We start from the raw sequence: 17,144 nt of genomic DNA on the forward strand, positions 1-17,144 counted from the left end.
AAGTGACCTACATAGATTTAGTTTTCGGTCAAATATCCTATTATCGCTTCTTCGCAGGCCGTATAGAATTCAACATGTTTAATAGCCTATCTTTCAAATAGATGGGAAATAACAATGAACGTCTGATTTGCAATAACGAGGCATAGTGTTACGAGTAGTGTATGTGTGTGCGTGAGAATGTCAGCGTGTGCGTGTGAGTGATGTCAGCGAGTGAGTGGACGAGCGAGGATAGCGAGTGGTAGTGTGTGTGTGTGTGTCAGTCTAGTGAAGAAACAAACAAGTCCGGTTTTGTATAAGAATAAAGTACCCAGCCTGTCAATAATCGGTGGCAGCTTCATTCCGACCTATAAGCAGACCAACTGCCGGTCAAACACACAAAACACTAGAGACGGGGATCACACAGGCTATTTTTGCGCGCCTGGCCCACTCTGGAAAAATGTCGTTCATATCGCATATGAGGACTTCGCAGGCTGTGTAGAAATGCAATCCTCCGTAGCCACGGAGCGCTGCCATCACAGCGAGGGCATCTCGTTGCAGACTAATATTTAGACAGATTATTAGCTAACTTCAATCGGACAATTTGACCGGAGATACAATTTTGTCTGACATTACATTTTTCTATTACCGGAAAACGGAAGCCCTGGCACTAACAGCTAATATCACGTGGCTGGATCTTGACTGGAAGGATGATTGGAGTTAGAAAGTGCATGTCGCGCTTCTGCCTTCTCACACCGCGAGACAGGTTTGTGGCTTTGAGGGTCGCGATTTCGGTTTCGATCGCATGTCGTTACAGCCCTAATGGATGGTTGATGGTTTGATAGATATGACAGTTGGATTGATGACGAGAAAGAAAACTTGTGAGCCTCAAGGCATTCTCCGGGGTACTTGACTGGATAGTGCTCTCAGATTAACCTGAACAGCAGCCTAGGAACCAGACAAATCTGCCAACTCATGTTTGATTTACTGCTTGATTTAGATTTCATGCTGATCTGGCCTGGGTTGGGCCAATTTAAACCGGTTATCTAATTTGGGGCGGGTTCGATACGATGACGGATCAGATGAGCACCCTATGGGAGCGATGTTGGGACATTGTCATAAACAACCATGATGGCTGATGCTGATGTGTCACACAATCAATTGCTATGATTGGTTGAAAGGGGTGATATCATGCTTTTTCTACCGACTCACACACACACCGTTCGACCAATCGCAACAGAGTGGACGTGCCGACCAACAGTGTTTGTAATAACGCTGTTTAAAAGAACGACGTTAGGTAACGGCGTAATTTTTTTAGTAACGGGGTAATCTAACTAATTACTATTTCCGTCGTTACAACGCCGTTACGTTACTGTACATTAAATGCAGTGCGTTACTATTAATGGATTGCATTGAACTGCGTAATCCGAACGCACCCCTGGCTCCACACACAAACTGTTCGGGAGGAGACCGGGTGGGTTAACAACAAGAAAGCGATTATGATTGGCTATGGCAGAGTCATGTTTCATGGTAGCCAATTGGATCCAGTGTTTTTACACACAAGCCAGGACACGCGCGCAACACACACACACGCCAAACTGATTTGATAAAGCCACAGAAATGTGCAACCAAGAAAATTTTAATTCAGTTGGAGGTATATCAGGGCCTTGAATGGGCAGTTCAACCATTTAAAAAATCCAAAGCAAAAATCCAAGTTCTTTGACATATAGCAACTTATTATTTTTATAGTAACGCAAATAGTTACTTTCCCTGGTAACTAGTTATTTTTATTATAGAGTAATTCAGTTACTAACTCAGTTACTTTTTGGAACAAGTAGTGAGTAACTATAACTAATTACTTTATTTTTTTAAGTAACGTTCCCAACACTGCCGACCAATCACAGCAGACTGGACTATCATACAGCATGATATGGGATCTTTAAGTCGGAAGGATAGATAGATGGATGGATGGAGGAACAGACAGACTGACAGAATGATGGTTGAATGGATGGACAGAGATAGACGGATGAATGCGTAGGGTGAGATGAACGAATGGACACCGGGGGGGGGGGGGGAGGTCACTCACGTGTGTGAAGAACAGCCCGTCCTGGTTGTCCCCCTCTCGCGTCCCCCCCTTCCTCTCGGGCAAGGGCAGCACCATCTCGCTGGGCGTCCACGCCGAGGCGAAGTTGAGGAAATCCCACTTGGTCTTGTCCCCCTCCTCCGCAGTCAGGTACTCCTTCCTGCCGTTCAGCGTGCTGCCCGTCACCGTTTCCTGTCGGGAACATGGAGGTCATAGGTCAGTAGGGAGGTCATAGGGCAGACATCGCTGTTTAGAATGTTCCTCAATGTTTTTTTAAGGGAAAAACGCACACATGGTACTCCTACTCCATTGTATCATTGTATCAAATATATCCCAATGTTTAGCATTTATATTCTATTCAGATTTTTTAATTCGATCCTTTTTTGTGGTCCTAGATTAAGAATAGAAGCACTGTTGTCATCGTCGCTAAAACTCCAACAATTATTATTTATTCTTCATGTTTAGTTTCCTTGCTCATCCCCCCCCCCCACCTTGCGGTTGAGCATGGCCCACATGACGGTATCGAAGGACCCCTTGGCGATGAGGTAGTGCACGTGCACGCAGGAGGTCTGGCCGATGCGGTGCGCCCGGTCCTCCGCCTGCTTCACCTGCCCGGGGTTCCAGTAGAGCTCGGCAAACACCACGTGGCTCGCCGCTGTGAAGGTCAGGCCCTGGGGGGGGGGCAGGAAGTTGGTCAATGCAGGAGAACAGAACCAGAAACACAAGTCTAAACATCAGTCACTAGAAATATGGATCAGAGACGGTGTAGGGTGTGCAGACAGACAGACAGACATACATATAACTAGAAACAGATATTGAACAATGTATGATATGGCTAGAAAGACAGAGAAACAGAGCAAGAGAGACGGACAGATCTGAAAGAAATTGAGGGAAAAAAAGGCAGACAGACAAGAGACAGAGAGAGAAACAGACGAACAATGATACAATAGATCGACAGACAGACAGAGAGACAGAGACCCATGAATACATACATTTACATACATACAGACAGACAGAGACAGAGATATAAAACTGAAAGATAGACAGACAGGCAGGTATAGATATAGAGAAATGGATGACAGACAGACATAGACAAATAATGGATGGAGGGCCAGATGGACGAGCAGGCACCTGTCCAGCCGCCTGTATGCTCAGCACTGCCACACGTATGGCCGGGTCCGTCTGGAACTTGCGCACCAGCTGGGCCCGCTCGGAGGACGGGACACTGCCGTCGATGCGGATGTAGCCCACCTGAAGAGGGCCCGTGACACAGTCTTTACCTCCATCTACCATGTGTTAATTTAGCTAATACCTTTACCTCCATCTACCATGTATTCATTAATTTAGCTAATACCTTTACCTCCATCTACCATGTATTCAGTCATTTAGCTAATACCTTTACCTCCATCTACCATGTATTCAGTCATTTAGCCAATAACTTTACCTCCATCTACCATCGTATTCAATAAGATAATATCTTTACCCAGGAGTGCCCTACGATGACTACAGATACAAGTCACTAGGTAGCAGGAAGGGCTTCAGGGGGCAGCTCAATGATTCCTACAGCTCGGACTGCGGGCAATCCGGTTTGAATCCAGAACCCAGAACCTCACGGCTGGGAGTCAAAATCCCAACCGCTGGCCCCGATTCTAACGACACAGTAATATAACCTTCTGGAAACAATCCCCTCATGCTTCATACAAGATGGAGAGTTCAGCAAAATGTTGAATTCCAGCTGACAATGTTCTTAGGAAGCAGGCGACTAAATCTTACGAGGACATTCAGAAACTAAACACAGGAGTCAGGTCTCTTGCATTTGCAGTGTCATTTGTCCAATGATACATACAACCAAGTATATGAAATCTAAGTAATTAATGTGTCCTCTTTCACATTTGTTTTCTTCCTAAATAGGTTTTTGTCCAGGGGTTTCTATTTGCCTGTGGCCAAACATTTAGCAGTTAGAGGGAAAAGATCCCACCAGAAAACTGCCACACTGCCATTTTTTATGAAACTGGCAAGTCTTTTGCTGTTTGATCTGATTTTGTAATGGTTGTAAATACTTTTTTATAGGTGTGAGGGACCGGCGTGGTCGCCCCACGTATCTGGGATACGGCCAACTGGGAATTCCGAGTGTGGGCAAAAATGAGGGCAACGGACAGAGGACTAAGAAAAAAGTGAAGTTTTAATGTCTCCAAAACATTCACACAAAAATATAGCAACGTTCCAAACGAAAAGGAAATGACTGCATCGGTCAGCAAACAAAACTAAGATACATAACATAGGATATCATAACCTTTCGTACTGGCCTCACGTCAAGCCAGCACCACCTTCAGCCTCTCTAACACCAAATGAGCAGCCCTTAAATAGGGAAATGCCAATTGGCCCAATCAAGGCCGTATGGGCCAGACCATTAGTAGGGGGGGGGGAACATTCTTCACCTAAAGCTATTTTACTATACTGCCCCCTACCGGGATGGAAGACCAACTTCCACCAGCCCAATCTAATATATATATACACAAACACACAATATAATAATAACAATAGCTCCAATGCGAGACAGTGAGAAGGGGGAGGATTTCACCTTCTCACAATAGGTTTGATACGCTGCAAGCACTGGTGAATCTGTCGCGAATGGAGCATGGTTGCCTAGCGACTGCACAACAAATGCCATCACCTTTCAAGCGTAGGCTTCACGAAAATAAATCTCACTGCTTGCAAGCCGGCCAAGCAGGTAGACCAGCCACACAGAGACCGTACAATAAAGGCAGTGCATTACGTTTAGCCTTCCACCAAAGTGACTTCCGAGTTAGGCGTCAAACACTCAAAGCAAAATTTGAAAAAACAAAAAACGAATTGATTGCATCGGGCCTAACTGAAACGCTTGAAAGCGTTCAAAATAAATAAGAAAAAAACAAACGCTTGAAAGCAATTCCTGTTGCAGACCGAATATTGTGGGGACGGGAGACAGGACGATCTGATGATTGCGGAAGTTGAAGCTCGCCCCTTTTCATTGGTCATTTCAACCAGAAGAATTTCTGTGTACGATTTATTTTTTCAAAAAATGTTTTTGTAAATACAACAAATATTTGAACTATTAAGTTATTGAAAATGTTTTCTTATTTAATATTTACTTGAAACTGAAACTGAAAGCGAATCTGAAACTGAAAGTTAAACCTAAGATTACATCAAAGCATATGGTGTGTCATATAAAAAGATAAAATAAAAAACATTCCCCAGAACCTCCAAGTCCTCACTGCAAGACCCGCACCATGTTTACTAAAAATAGAAACCGAAAATCAAAATTTATAAATCACGTGTTCTGTTAATTGGCGGGTGTGAATAGGGGGAGAAGGAGGGGGATAGGTGGGAGTTTGTCCTCGCTGTGGAAGGTGTTGCCGCATGCCGAGGCGTTTCAACGACAATCAGCCAACACTTTGCCGACCCGTGTGACACGACTCAAACGCACGCACGCACATGCACGCACACGCACACACACACACACACACACACACACACACAGGTTAGAAGCTAGAAGTAAAACCACGGTTGAGTTCCAAACTCAAACCTTTTCTCTGACTGAGGGGAAAAATGAGAAGTGGTTGTCGTTGCAAGAAAATACCACACTTTTGGAGAAACTAAACCCCTACGCATTCAAAATGGGTTCTGGAGCCAAACACAAACAGATTTTGTATTTTGTTTTAAATAGGAAGAACTTGGCCTCGATGACAAAATAAGTCCTTCTGGGCTGAGGCGAGAACAATCCAAAGGAGGATCTTCACTTCTGTCACCTAACAGATTGAGTTGAGAATAAACCCCCCCCCATACGCTATCAGTCCCTCATCCCTGGAGAAGACGGCTGACGAGTTCAACATGCTGCCGGTCACATTCCAGAATGTTTAAGAGAGAGAGAGCACAGAGATGATGAGAGTAACATTTTGGAACGCAACAAAAATAAAAATCAAAGGCCCCTCCCTCTCTTCATCTCTCCGCCATTGAGGAGTGTTACATTCAAACACCGATGATTGACAAGCAAGATAGATTCCCCAAACTGATCTCGGAGAGACGCCCTGTTTGGTCAGTACTGAGCAGGGAGCAGTCTTAAATTGGCTTTAATATTCTTTGCCTTCCACTCAAATAATAGCCGTTGCATCTTACCTCCATCGCCTTTTATTCTACTAGTTCCCCCTCCCCCCTTCCATAAGAAAAGAGACGGTAGACCGGTCACCAGGGAAACTGCATTCACTGCATACAGTCACAAAAGAAATCGTGTGTATGTGTGTGTGTCGGTGTGTGTATGCGTCAGTGTGTATGTGTCCAGCCTGTGACATCAGAGTTACATCATGGTGGATGTACCAGCTTGTGTGCAAGTACAACTACTCTATACAGCCATAGAGAGGGAGGGAGACGGCGAGGGACGGACGGAGAGGGAGAGACAGAGAGAAGGAGACACAGAGAGACGGAGAGGGAAAGACAGAGAGGGAGGGAGACGGCGAGGGACGGACGGAGAGGGAGAGACAGAGAGAAGGAGACACAGAGAGACAGAGAGGGAGAGACAGAGAGGGAGAGACGGAGAGGGGGAGAGAGAGGGAGTGAGACAGATTAAGTATTGCAGAGTGACAGAGAGTGTGAGATGGGAAGAGAGAAAGAGAGAGGGGGGGGGATGGAGAGGTAAGGGAGTGAGGAGGGGGATGAACAGAGGTTTTGCCACTCAGACACACAGCAGGGTCTAATATATCATGTGACCAATTTAGGTTTTCTCCGGTCGGTCAGACGGACAGCAAGCAAGTGAAATATGAATGAGCACTAGACACCATTAATCCAACTATTAGTGCTCTGTGTGGGTTGTATGTTATTAAAACCACCGGGGGGTCTTTTATCGTGAAGTATATGTGCAATTAATTGAATGCGGGGGAACTTTCCAAGGGAAAGCATTGTAAAAAACTAGCAGAAAGTTACCATATTCATTACGAAAATTTCCATTTGGTTATTTTGTCAATGATTGTATGCAACTTTTGTTTAGTCTACTAAACGGTGCTAATTGAAGCAGAGAAAATCCTGCTGAAATTGAGAACAGACTAACAATTTAAGGTTCAGCCTGAAACATATCTCTACAGGAATCAAAGATACAAGAGGTAGTCAAATATAACGTTTACAATCAGCGCACTATCATCAGTAGCATATTAAAGGCCCACTATGCAACAATTTTAGCCAAAATAACCTTAATTATGCAGGTTGAGAGTTGTTTTGATCGTTCTACAACCATTTCTTGGTCGTTTGGCGGGTGTTTCATTGCCCCCTGTCGTTTCTCCAAGGAAAAAGCGAATATAACTTGCTCCGTTCGGACCGACACAATCCGGATGTGACGCAGCGGAAGTATCTAATCGCGCCTCGAAAATGTAGTCCGATTGTAGTTTCGAAACTGCTTTACGGCACAGACACACCCCCAAACATGGCACCGGCTAGATATAAACAGCCAGTTTCGAGGCAATTGTTGCATTCACATGGATCAAATGCACATGGCTAGCGTAGAAGTGCATGGGGAAGGGTCGTCAACGAGTTGTTACGACAGTGTTGTAAAATATCTACTACGAAGCTGTAGGGGGCGCTGTGTAGAGAAAAGTGCGTGCACAAACCAAGAAAACAGCGAAGAAATGGCCGATCCTGCATAGTGGGCCTTTAACCCTCTTTCAAACAGATCTTCTAGAAAACACCAAGCTACGCTCCCTGTAGTCTAACCCAGCACCCCTGGCAGGCACTCCTCTCATACGCTTCCACCTTCTCTTCCTGCAACAACTGAACTCTTCCACCACCGGCTCACCGTGAGATTTGGCTGGACACAAAACGGGTCGGATCAAGCGAAAGGTAAAGAGCAACAGGGTTATTTCTCTGTAGGGATCCTTTGGTGCGCTACGGACCAAGAGGGTTACCCTGCAGCGCATCTCACGGATTACGGCTCCGCATTCTCGCTCAATACTGGACCAATTTCAAAAATTGTTGTCCGCTTAGACCCAAAATAATGGGGATGGTGGAAGTCGTGGTTTGGGGGGAGGGGTGGTTAGGGCTTGTTGGGGTGCTGGTGGTGTTTGGGGTGATGGGGGAGGATAGTGGTGGTGGAGGGGTTGGGGATAGTGTTGGTGGTGGTGGATGCTTGTGGGGGTGCTGGTGGTGTTGGGGTTAGTGGGGGCTTGTGGTGGTAGGGGAGGATAGTGGTGGTGGAGGGGGGGGTAGTTGTGGTAGTATTGGAGGTGGGGGCTAGGGGGTTGGTAGTGGGGGGGGGGGGGCTTGTGGTTGGGATAATGGTGGGAGGGGGGGATGGTGCGGCGGTCGGGGGACTGGTGGCGGTAGGGGGCGTTACCTTGGCCTCGATGACGGCTTCGGTGCAGGCCTGCAGCATGGTGAGGTGGTGGGCGAACACCAGGAACTTTATCTGCTCCGTCTCCAGCATCATCTTGATGTAGTCCTTCACAGCCCCTGCCTGGACACACACACACACACACACCTCCGTTTATTAACGGCTGGTCTACAGCTGTAATTAACTTCCTATTGGACGGCCTGTGGGCCAGGACCTACAGAGAGGAGGGAGGGGGGGGAGGCAGATAGTAAAACCAGGTCAATGATTTACCAGCAGGGGACATCATGTTATTACTTAGCTGCCAACGGAGTTTGCCCAAAGAAAGATTTTCTCTCTGGTTGAGAAATGTAAAAGAAAGGAGTAAAGCAAGCCATATATTACTCCATTCAAATATATTTTTTATTATGTGATATAACTCTTTGTGGAATCACAAAGAGTTGAAAGCATCACTCTGTTCTACATGATCTCCGTCACTGTTTGACGGCCACGATGACATCAGTCACCGGGGGTGACGACCCTAAGTCTATAAACGGAGTCACAGGTGATTAAGGACACCTTTGATCCAGATTGACGTATGAATCAGAAGCCATTGAGGTGATTACGCCTCGCATAGATGGATAGGGAGCATCGCTATCCATCTATAGGGAGCATCGCTATCCATCTATCGAGAGTCGACCCCCCCCCCCCCCTTAACACGGTGGCCCGCTGTATCTGGGTCGGAGGGGGATGCCAGGAGTGAAGAGTTTGTGCAGAGATCTGACGTAGTGACTAGAATTGGGGCACGGCGGCCACATGGGCCGTGCCGCACTTCTCTCCCGCCAACGTTCTCCGAGGCGTTCTGCACCCGGGAATTGCCGCCGAGAAAAAGCCCTGAACAACGTCCAGCGCCTGTCAGACGCCAAACTGGCGTGAGTATTCCGACGTAGCCGGGGCGATAATTAGCCTTGGTGATAATTAGCCGCGGCGCGGTGTAATGAATCTCCTCGCCCAGGTTGTCATCGACCCGGTTGTGTGCTATTTTCAGAAGGGGGGAGATGGTCAGTGCTGATTGGTGGAGAGTATGGAAAGGGGAAGGGGTTGGGGGGGGCTGGTTTGCCCTTGTTGCTAACAACTTGACTTTCCCCTTTTTTTTCAGCCCCCCCTTCCCTCCCTTCGCTAACTTTAATTAGCACACCAACTTTTCTTCCCTGTTGTCAGAGGCGTTAGAGCACTTTAAAGTGCCCCATCACAGCACCTCCTGCCTGGGTAACTGGAAGTAGAGGCTCGGAGGGGGGAGACCCCGACCTCCACCCTACCACCCAATACCACAGACGGACGGACGGACGGACAGACAGACAGACAGACAAACAGAAAGACAGACAGGCCGACAGATAGAGAGCCAGAGACCGACAGAGAGAAAGACCAGCAGAAAGAGACAGAGACAGAGACAGAGAGAGGCAGAGACAGACAGAGAGTGGGGGGTGCAGGTCATTTATGTGTGCCTGGCAGTGAGGGGCATTGGCAGCTGAGGTGACATAGATGTGTGACTCCTCCCCAGCGGCTTCCTCCCCGTCCCTTGCAGGCCATAAAGTGCAAACACCAATAATAGATATATCAAATAAAATATTTCTAAAAGTGCTGTCGAGATGTTGTGCCCTGAAGTTCTAAGGTTAAGTTAAAAGGAAATAAGGTTTGGGGGTTTGGCCAAATCGTGACGGGAGAGGAAATGAGATCTAGTGGGGGGGGGGGGGGAAGTAATATTTGGCTCTGGTTGGGTTTGGTTTCCTCTCCGGTTCAGTTGAGTGGGTTTTCGTTGGGTTTTGGGGCGTTCTCGCTGGATGCAATCAGAACGAACGCCTGGGTGGGTCAGGCTAGAGAAACCAAGTAGAAATCCAATCAGAGCGGAGATATGTCCAGTGAGCCCAGGGTCCGGCGGCCGATCGATGGCCTTGGCCGGTCATTTCCAGACCATGCTAGCTTTGTTAGCGTCGCTGTTCGGGGACGGGCAGAGTTCGGGGGGGCGGAGGCCACGGGTTCAATGTATATTAGACTCTAGCGTAGCAGTATCGTACATCAAATTAGGCTAATTCACCGCAAACCTCCCCTAATGACGTAACAGAGTGGGAGGAAAATAAACGTTTCCATGGCGACATAACCTCAGCATTCCGCAACAGCGCCAAATTATGCCGTGCCGACGTACAGGCGCTTGGGCCACGTCTCACCTCGTCCCACCCCTCCTCCTCCCGTCACCCCCGCTGTGCTCTAAGTGCTTTCACCGGTGACCATTAGTCGCGGTTACCGTGGCGACGGCCTCTGCCGGCGGTCTCACCGAGGGCTTTTCGCCGCCGAGGCCGTATGACGGCCGCGGCGGCGAAAAGCCCTCGGTCACTCGTATTTTATAACCTCACTAACAAGCCACAGAACCATTTAAGCAGTTGGGTTTATGTTGATTTACATTTATCCCCAAATTGAATACTACACGGTGTGGATAGTCTGGCGGGAAAACGGTGTGGATTAGAGGCCCGCCCCCACACAGAGGGAGGCGGCAGAGAGGTCTCCAGTCATGGATTCTTCCCCGGGCTCCTATGTGTTGCGCCGCAGGGGGTGTGTTCTCACTGTTTGACCCTGATTGGCGGTAATCTCTGGAGATATCGACCGCCAGCCAGAGAGAGGTTATGTATGTACATACTGTATGTTCAATTCCATCCGTTTGGGTTTAGCAGGCACTCTTACCCAGAATATCCGATACATGCCCCTAATAAGCAGGAAAGGGCGAGGGCCTCTCGCTCAAGGATGCCCTTAGGCAAGGCTGCGGATAACAGGGTTAAAACCCCACAACCCGACAGTTTGGAGGCATACGTCCTAACCACTACACTATCCCCATTAGTCCCATTATCCTATTGGCGAAATCTAGAGGTGTTTTAGAGGTGAAATAATACAATCTCCATTTAGGGGATTTTGCTGAAGGTTTTATCCAATGTGACTTGCAACCATTTATTCACACATTCAGACACCGACGGCGGAGTCAACCACGCAGTTTGACAGCCAGCTCGTCAGGAGCATCAGGGTGAGGCGTCTTACTCAGGGACACCTCAACACTCCGTTAAGAGGACTTTCCAGTTACCAGCCAACCCGCTCTACCTCCTGAGCTACTAATACCAGAGTTCAAAATCGGTACTATAGTCACAGTTACCTTGGCGATGGCGGTCTGCTTGTACATGCGCGTCACCAGGGACATGACCTCGGAGGAGGGGTTCTCCGAGGCGGTGGACCCCGACCTCATGCCCTGCATCATCCTCTCCCAGGCCTCCAGGCAGGACGACGCCTCCTGGAGGGGGAGAGAGAGCAGAGGAGGCTGGGTTGAAGAGGATACACACACACACACACACACACACACACACACACACACACACACACACACACACACACACACACACACACACACACACACACACACACACACACACACACACACACACACATATTCACATGGCCACTCATAAACACACACACAAACTAATAGAAAGAACAAACTCGAACACAAAACAACACACATATTCCCACATACACATAGAAAAAAGGACACACTAGGGCAGCAATGAACATGCACACATACCTGCACATCCACACTGGCACACACACACATTTGTGCTGCGCTGTGCTGTTCTTGGGACTTATAAAGGGTAAAACAATTAATGGTACAGCTGGCTGCCCTACTTCTGCCTGGTGGAGAGAGGGAGGAGGGAGGGAGGTAAAATCTGCAAGAGAGGAAAAAGAGAGAAGGAAAGAGTAAGAACTGGCTGAGTGAGAGAAAGACATGCGGGGAGATGAAGAGAGGGAAAAGGAGAGAGAGGGTGAGAGATGGGGAGTGAGAAAGAGAGGGGGAAGGAGAGAGGGGGAGAGAGAAAGAGAAGGAGAGGGGGGAGAGAAAGAGAGGGAAAAGAAGAGGGGAGAGAGAAAGAGAAGGGAAAGGAGAGAGGCGAAAGAGAAAGGGGAAAGGAGAAAGGGGGGAAATGAGAGAGGGGGAGTGAGAAAGAGAGGGAAAAGGAGAGGGGGGAGAGAAAGAGAGGGGAAGGCAGGAGAAATGGCGGGACATGGAAGTAAAGAGAGGGAGAGGGAAAGAGGAAAGAGAGAGGGAAAGAAAGAGAATGTAATGGAAAGAGCATGAAATCCCTAAGATACTGCTCCCCCCCCCCCCCCGCGCCCACTCCCCTGCTAGGTGGGTCATGCCCTTCTCCCAATTATAGCAATGCTGGTGACAAGCTCCGGGTCGGAGATGGAGAGGCACCCGGCCAGGCTCAATAAATCAAACGTGACCCGGACCTCCCCTCCCTCTCACCCCCCCTCCCTCATGGTGGTTGGCTAGAGGTATTTAAAGCCAGGGAGGAGGAGAGGCTGTGGGGATGTTGGTTCCGTGATGTACCTAGTTGATGTTGGGCCGTGGTTGACAACAATAATATGAATGCTCTTCATATAATGGATACTCCTTCCCAATAGCCCAGCCTAAACCAATAAGCTACAGACCCCCAGACCATATGAAACGGGGGGCTGGAGAAAGTTCGCCCACTCAACCTTATTCACCTAGCAGCCAATTGTTGGGTGGGAAACCTTTCAGAGTCATATCAAGCCAATGAGGTCTGGTTGTATTTATTCATTTCTGACCCCACTCTTGTCAACACAATGTGTAATATTTGCCATGTGTTGACTACAGTTAGGCCTGGACTCGCCAAAGCCCTTGAGATGGCGTTCTTGTACCGTCCACGAGCGTATGCTAGGCATGAGCATGACGGTTGTTGCCACGGTGTTCTAATGAGTTAGGACTGTATTAATAGCTATAGCCTGGTGTAGGCAGCGTTTGGTGCCACAATTTGCAGTAAAACCTGCTGGCCACAGAAGGATTGGGTCAGGATTAATTTGTTGGAAGGGTAAAAAGAAAAAAGAAAAAGTGGGAAAAGTGTCACATCTCCTTTAGGAAGCACAGTACCGCGAAACATTTAAAGAAAGAAGGAGAGAATGAGAGAGAGAGAGAGAGAGAACGAGAGAGAGAGAGAGAGAGAGAGAGAGAGAGAGAGAGAGAACGAGAGAACGAGAGAACGAGAGAGAGAGAGAGAGATAAAGGGACAGAGACAGACAGACAGAGAGAGAGAAAGAGAGACGGAGAAAAAGAGAGTGAAAAAGAGAGAAAAAATGAAAGCCAGAGAGGCAGAGCACTTGGCGACATTCATCGTGGCTCTGGATTTAGCGCCGCCAAAAAGGTTAGGGCTGGGGGAACGTAAAGGGCAAGAGGGGAATAAAAAGCGTCTGGCCCGGAGAGATAAAGCCATCATTAGGGAGTAAGATGAGGCACGGGGCAGTGGGGGAGGGGGGGCTGGACAGCGGAGCGCGGTTACGGGTTGGGAAAATTAAAGTGTTGACTGGTTCTGTTTGTAAGCAGAAATCCATCACATTATGTGATTAAGCAGACCATTTTAACCAAACGTATAAAAAAGAAACCTCCCCTGTAATAAAAATCCTTACCCGCGTTGTAATCGTAATTTTCCCCTGCAAGGGTTTTCTATATCGAGCAGGTCTCAGTCGGGGGGTTGGGGGGGGTGTGTTCATCGGGAGGTGAACGGTTGCTGTAAGATCCAGGAGTTGTATTGCTCAGCACATCGGTTTTCAAGGTTTCAATAGTTTATCGATTACATTAACTGGTTTACATTACTTGGGAGATGCTCTTGAGGGCTGCCATTCATGTTAATACTGGTTTGTACTTTGAGCCGGGTAGTATTGACCAGAAGCAGAAATCATTGTACAAATCTCATTTTAAACTTGATATCGGTATCTAAGGATCGCTTGGTTTGACTTACCCTTTCGCGTGGCACAGCACATAAGAAAACACTATTTGGATAGGATGAGCTTGCAGGGAGGTCAGAGACCAGCACTACAACTTCAACACTGCAGTTCTTGCACATTAATTACGAGTGAACCGGAGAACTAAATACAAACCGTTTCAACCGAGCCTACATCCGTACTCCTTCATAGCACTAGCATTTTCGGTCCAAAATGTAATTTTCTCCCACTTTGTTCGCCCCACAAACCAAATTGATTCAGAGTGGGGGCAAAGCCATCGTTGGACCGACAGAGCCTTGGGTGGATGTGTTTTATTATTATCAAAATGGATGGCCACAGTGAAAAGAAGTCACAAAGTGCAGCTTTAAAACATCACGATGTGTCGCGGCATCAGAATTAAGTGGGTTTTGAGGTACGCCAGGTGATGGATTTGTCCCTATGTGGACAAGGGATGGCCCTCCTCCATCTGAAGCCCGCTCTGGCAGCTAAAATGGTTATTACCACGTGGCTCTGGACACACAGTGCAAGATAAGATTAATCCCGTTTAAACCTAGGTAAGAAAGACAAAGAGGCCCATTAAGCCCACAAAGCCGCCAAACAGAATGTTTTTCCCCGTCGATGTCTTGAAAGTTCAGCCCCACAAAGACAGAAAGAAAAAATTTGGGCACACATTTCTGACATTATCCTCTCTCTGTGTTCTTGCACTCTCGTGTGCCCGGCTGGCCCTAATAGGTGAAACACTGTAATCATATTGAGCCCATTTGGGTCTATGGAAGAGGTGCCCTGGAATGCCTAATGCAGCTGTCGTCTGGCACAAGGTATGACACTGTTTGGGCGAAAGCTTTAAAGGTTTTCATTATTTCTTATTGAAGGAGCGCTATGGCCAAGGCCATTTTGCTTAGGTTGCAGAGTCCCTGTCTGCAGAAATGCAATTGCGATGGAAGTTCGTATGCACACACACAAAGATGGATGCAAACAATATCATCCTTAAACAGAAGCAACCCTAACTGCATTTCAGAAAAAAATGTGCTTTTTATGTGCACATGAAGTGGGTATCTCTCGCTCTCTCTCTTTCCTCTCTCTTTCTCATGATGACAAAACAACGCCAAATTGATTTCCTTTGTTTGTTTTGATGTTGAGCCCGCATTATAATTCCAACCTTCCCCAGCACGGCTTTCAATAACAAACTTGAGTACTGTCTGAGAATACCATGGTTTGTTGTGGGATTTCATTCCGAGTAGTGCATTGATCGGTTCATCATGGTGGTGCATACAGCGCTGCTGTACAGGCAGTACACCAATGAGCGGTGTCTAGCATGCCTCCACTGCATGGGACCAGCCACTCACCGATAAATTGATAGAATCAAACTCTCTGACCCGGACTTTAAAAACATGCTTTCACTGTCTGTTTTGTTTCCTCTATGGCTGCAGGCTCCACTGTAAACACCCTTCTAGACTCATTGTGGAATACACACAGGTGGCGGACGCACAAATACACACACACACAATTGACTGCTTGTAACCCTTAATGCGTCATTTCCACGTTTCCGGGGGAGATCTGTTTTTAGGAATGCAGAGCACTAAGTATTATTATATTTCTTAAACGATTTTAAGAGTCTTTTTGTGTATTCATATTATATATAGGCCTACACACACACACACACACACACACACACACACACACACACACACACACACACACACACACACACACACACACACACACACACACACACACACACACACACACACACACACTTCCAGTGGTGGGTAGTGACGCGTTACAAGTCTGTAATTTTACTCTTACTCAAGTACATATTTGATTTAGAATTCTACTCTTTACTCAATTACATTTTCCATTGTGCCTTCATTAAAATTAGTATTTTGATTAACACATTATCTTTGTTGACTGTAATACTAGGGTACACGTTAGCGACGCGCCCTCCCTAGGTTGCAACATTGATGGGATTCCATAGCCAAGGATATGAGTCGACCGTTTTGTTGGGACTGAGGACTAGGAACGCCATGGATGCATTATAATATGTCCATGACGCAGACACAAGATATTTCATCAGGGGGTGCGGGGTTACGGTCCACGTAGAGTTTATATAATTCTAAGATGCTAAGTTACACAGGCTCTGTATTCTGCAGAACACTCTAGAACTTGTTTGTCGTTGTTGTGTCTGGCTGTGAGTGTGCTTGCATGCTAGTTTATCATTGGTTGTGTTCCTACAAAGCTCTTGCCTTTCGTCATACGCACAGAGCTGAAATTAATTTACATTTTAGTGTAAATTTGTTTTAAATTAAATTACATTTTTTGTAATGAAGCAACTTGTGAAGAAATGTTTTAAGGGTGCATCTCTTTCTCTATCTCACTCACTCAGTCACACACGTTATGTCTTTTTCACTGATCCAAGCACTCCAATACAAAAAGTAGCTTTATAACAAAGTACTATTTTACTCTTACTCAAGTAGGTTTTCAAATTGGAATATTTACTTTTACTCAAATCGATTTAAAAGGAAGTTATTGTAGTTTTACTTGAGTATAGATATTCAGTACTCTACCCACCACTGCATAATTCATCTAAACATATTTTACGCAAAATAATAAAAATATTTTATTTTTACAGATTACTGCTGGCCCTGTTTGTTTGCGCTTAAAGACACATGATTGGTCGAAACAAATACAAAGCAGAAGACAGTGAACTCTCCATTCACCCAGACTTGAGCGGGGTCAGACTGGTACCTTGGCGGCATCCTTGGGCAGGTCGAAGGGGATCCGCTGGCGCACCTTGGGGGGCAGCTGGGTGAGCACCTGGGCCTTCAGGCGGCGGATCATGATCTGGTTGAGGCGCTGGTGAAGATCCTCCAGGTTGGAGGAGCCCCGGGAGTCCCACTGTCGCTGCCTGCCAAAGTACCTGGG

General features: G+C 47.1%; 1 protein-coding gene and 1 long non-coding RNA gene across 4 annotated transcripts in view; both read right to left on the reverse strand.

Moving 5' to 3' along the window:
* Nucleotides 1–17,144, reverse strand: part of LOC132455137 (uncharacterized) — a 278,945-nt gene that overhangs the window by 202,699 nt on the left and 59,102 nt on the right. The gene's annotated exons all lie outside the window — the stretch shown is intronic.
* The window catches only part of zranb3 (zinc finger, RAN-binding domain containing 3), a 106,070-nt gene that overhangs the window by 63,971 nt on the left and 24,955 nt on the right, over nucleotides 1–17,144 (reverse strand). For all 3 annotated transcript variants that reach the window (XM_060048809.1, XM_060048808.1, XM_060048810.1), the window contains exons 7-12: nucleotides 16,968–17,139; nucleotides 11,584–11,718; nucleotides 8,415–8,534; nucleotides 3,191–3,310; nucleotides 2,551–2,730; nucleotides 2,063–2,251 (exon numbers count right to left, since the gene is read on the reverse strand). In XM_060048809.1, coding sequence (XP_059904792.1) covers nucleotides 2,063–2,251; nucleotides 2,551–2,730; nucleotides 3,191–3,310; nucleotides 8,415–8,534; nucleotides 11,584–11,718; nucleotides 16,968–17,139 — 916 coding nt within the window. The remainder of the gene's footprint in view (nucleotides 1–2,062; nucleotides 2,252–2,550; nucleotides 2,731–3,190; nucleotides 3,311–8,414; nucleotides 8,535–11,583; nucleotides 11,719–16,967; nucleotides 17,140–17,144) is intronic.

Source organism: Gadus macrocephalus, chromosome 4 (assembly GCF_031168955.1).
Source record: "Gadus macrocephalus chromosome 4, ASM3116895v1".
Lineage (NCBI taxonomy): Eukaryota > Metazoa > Chordata > Actinopteri > Gadiformes > Gadidae > Gadus > Gadus macrocephalus.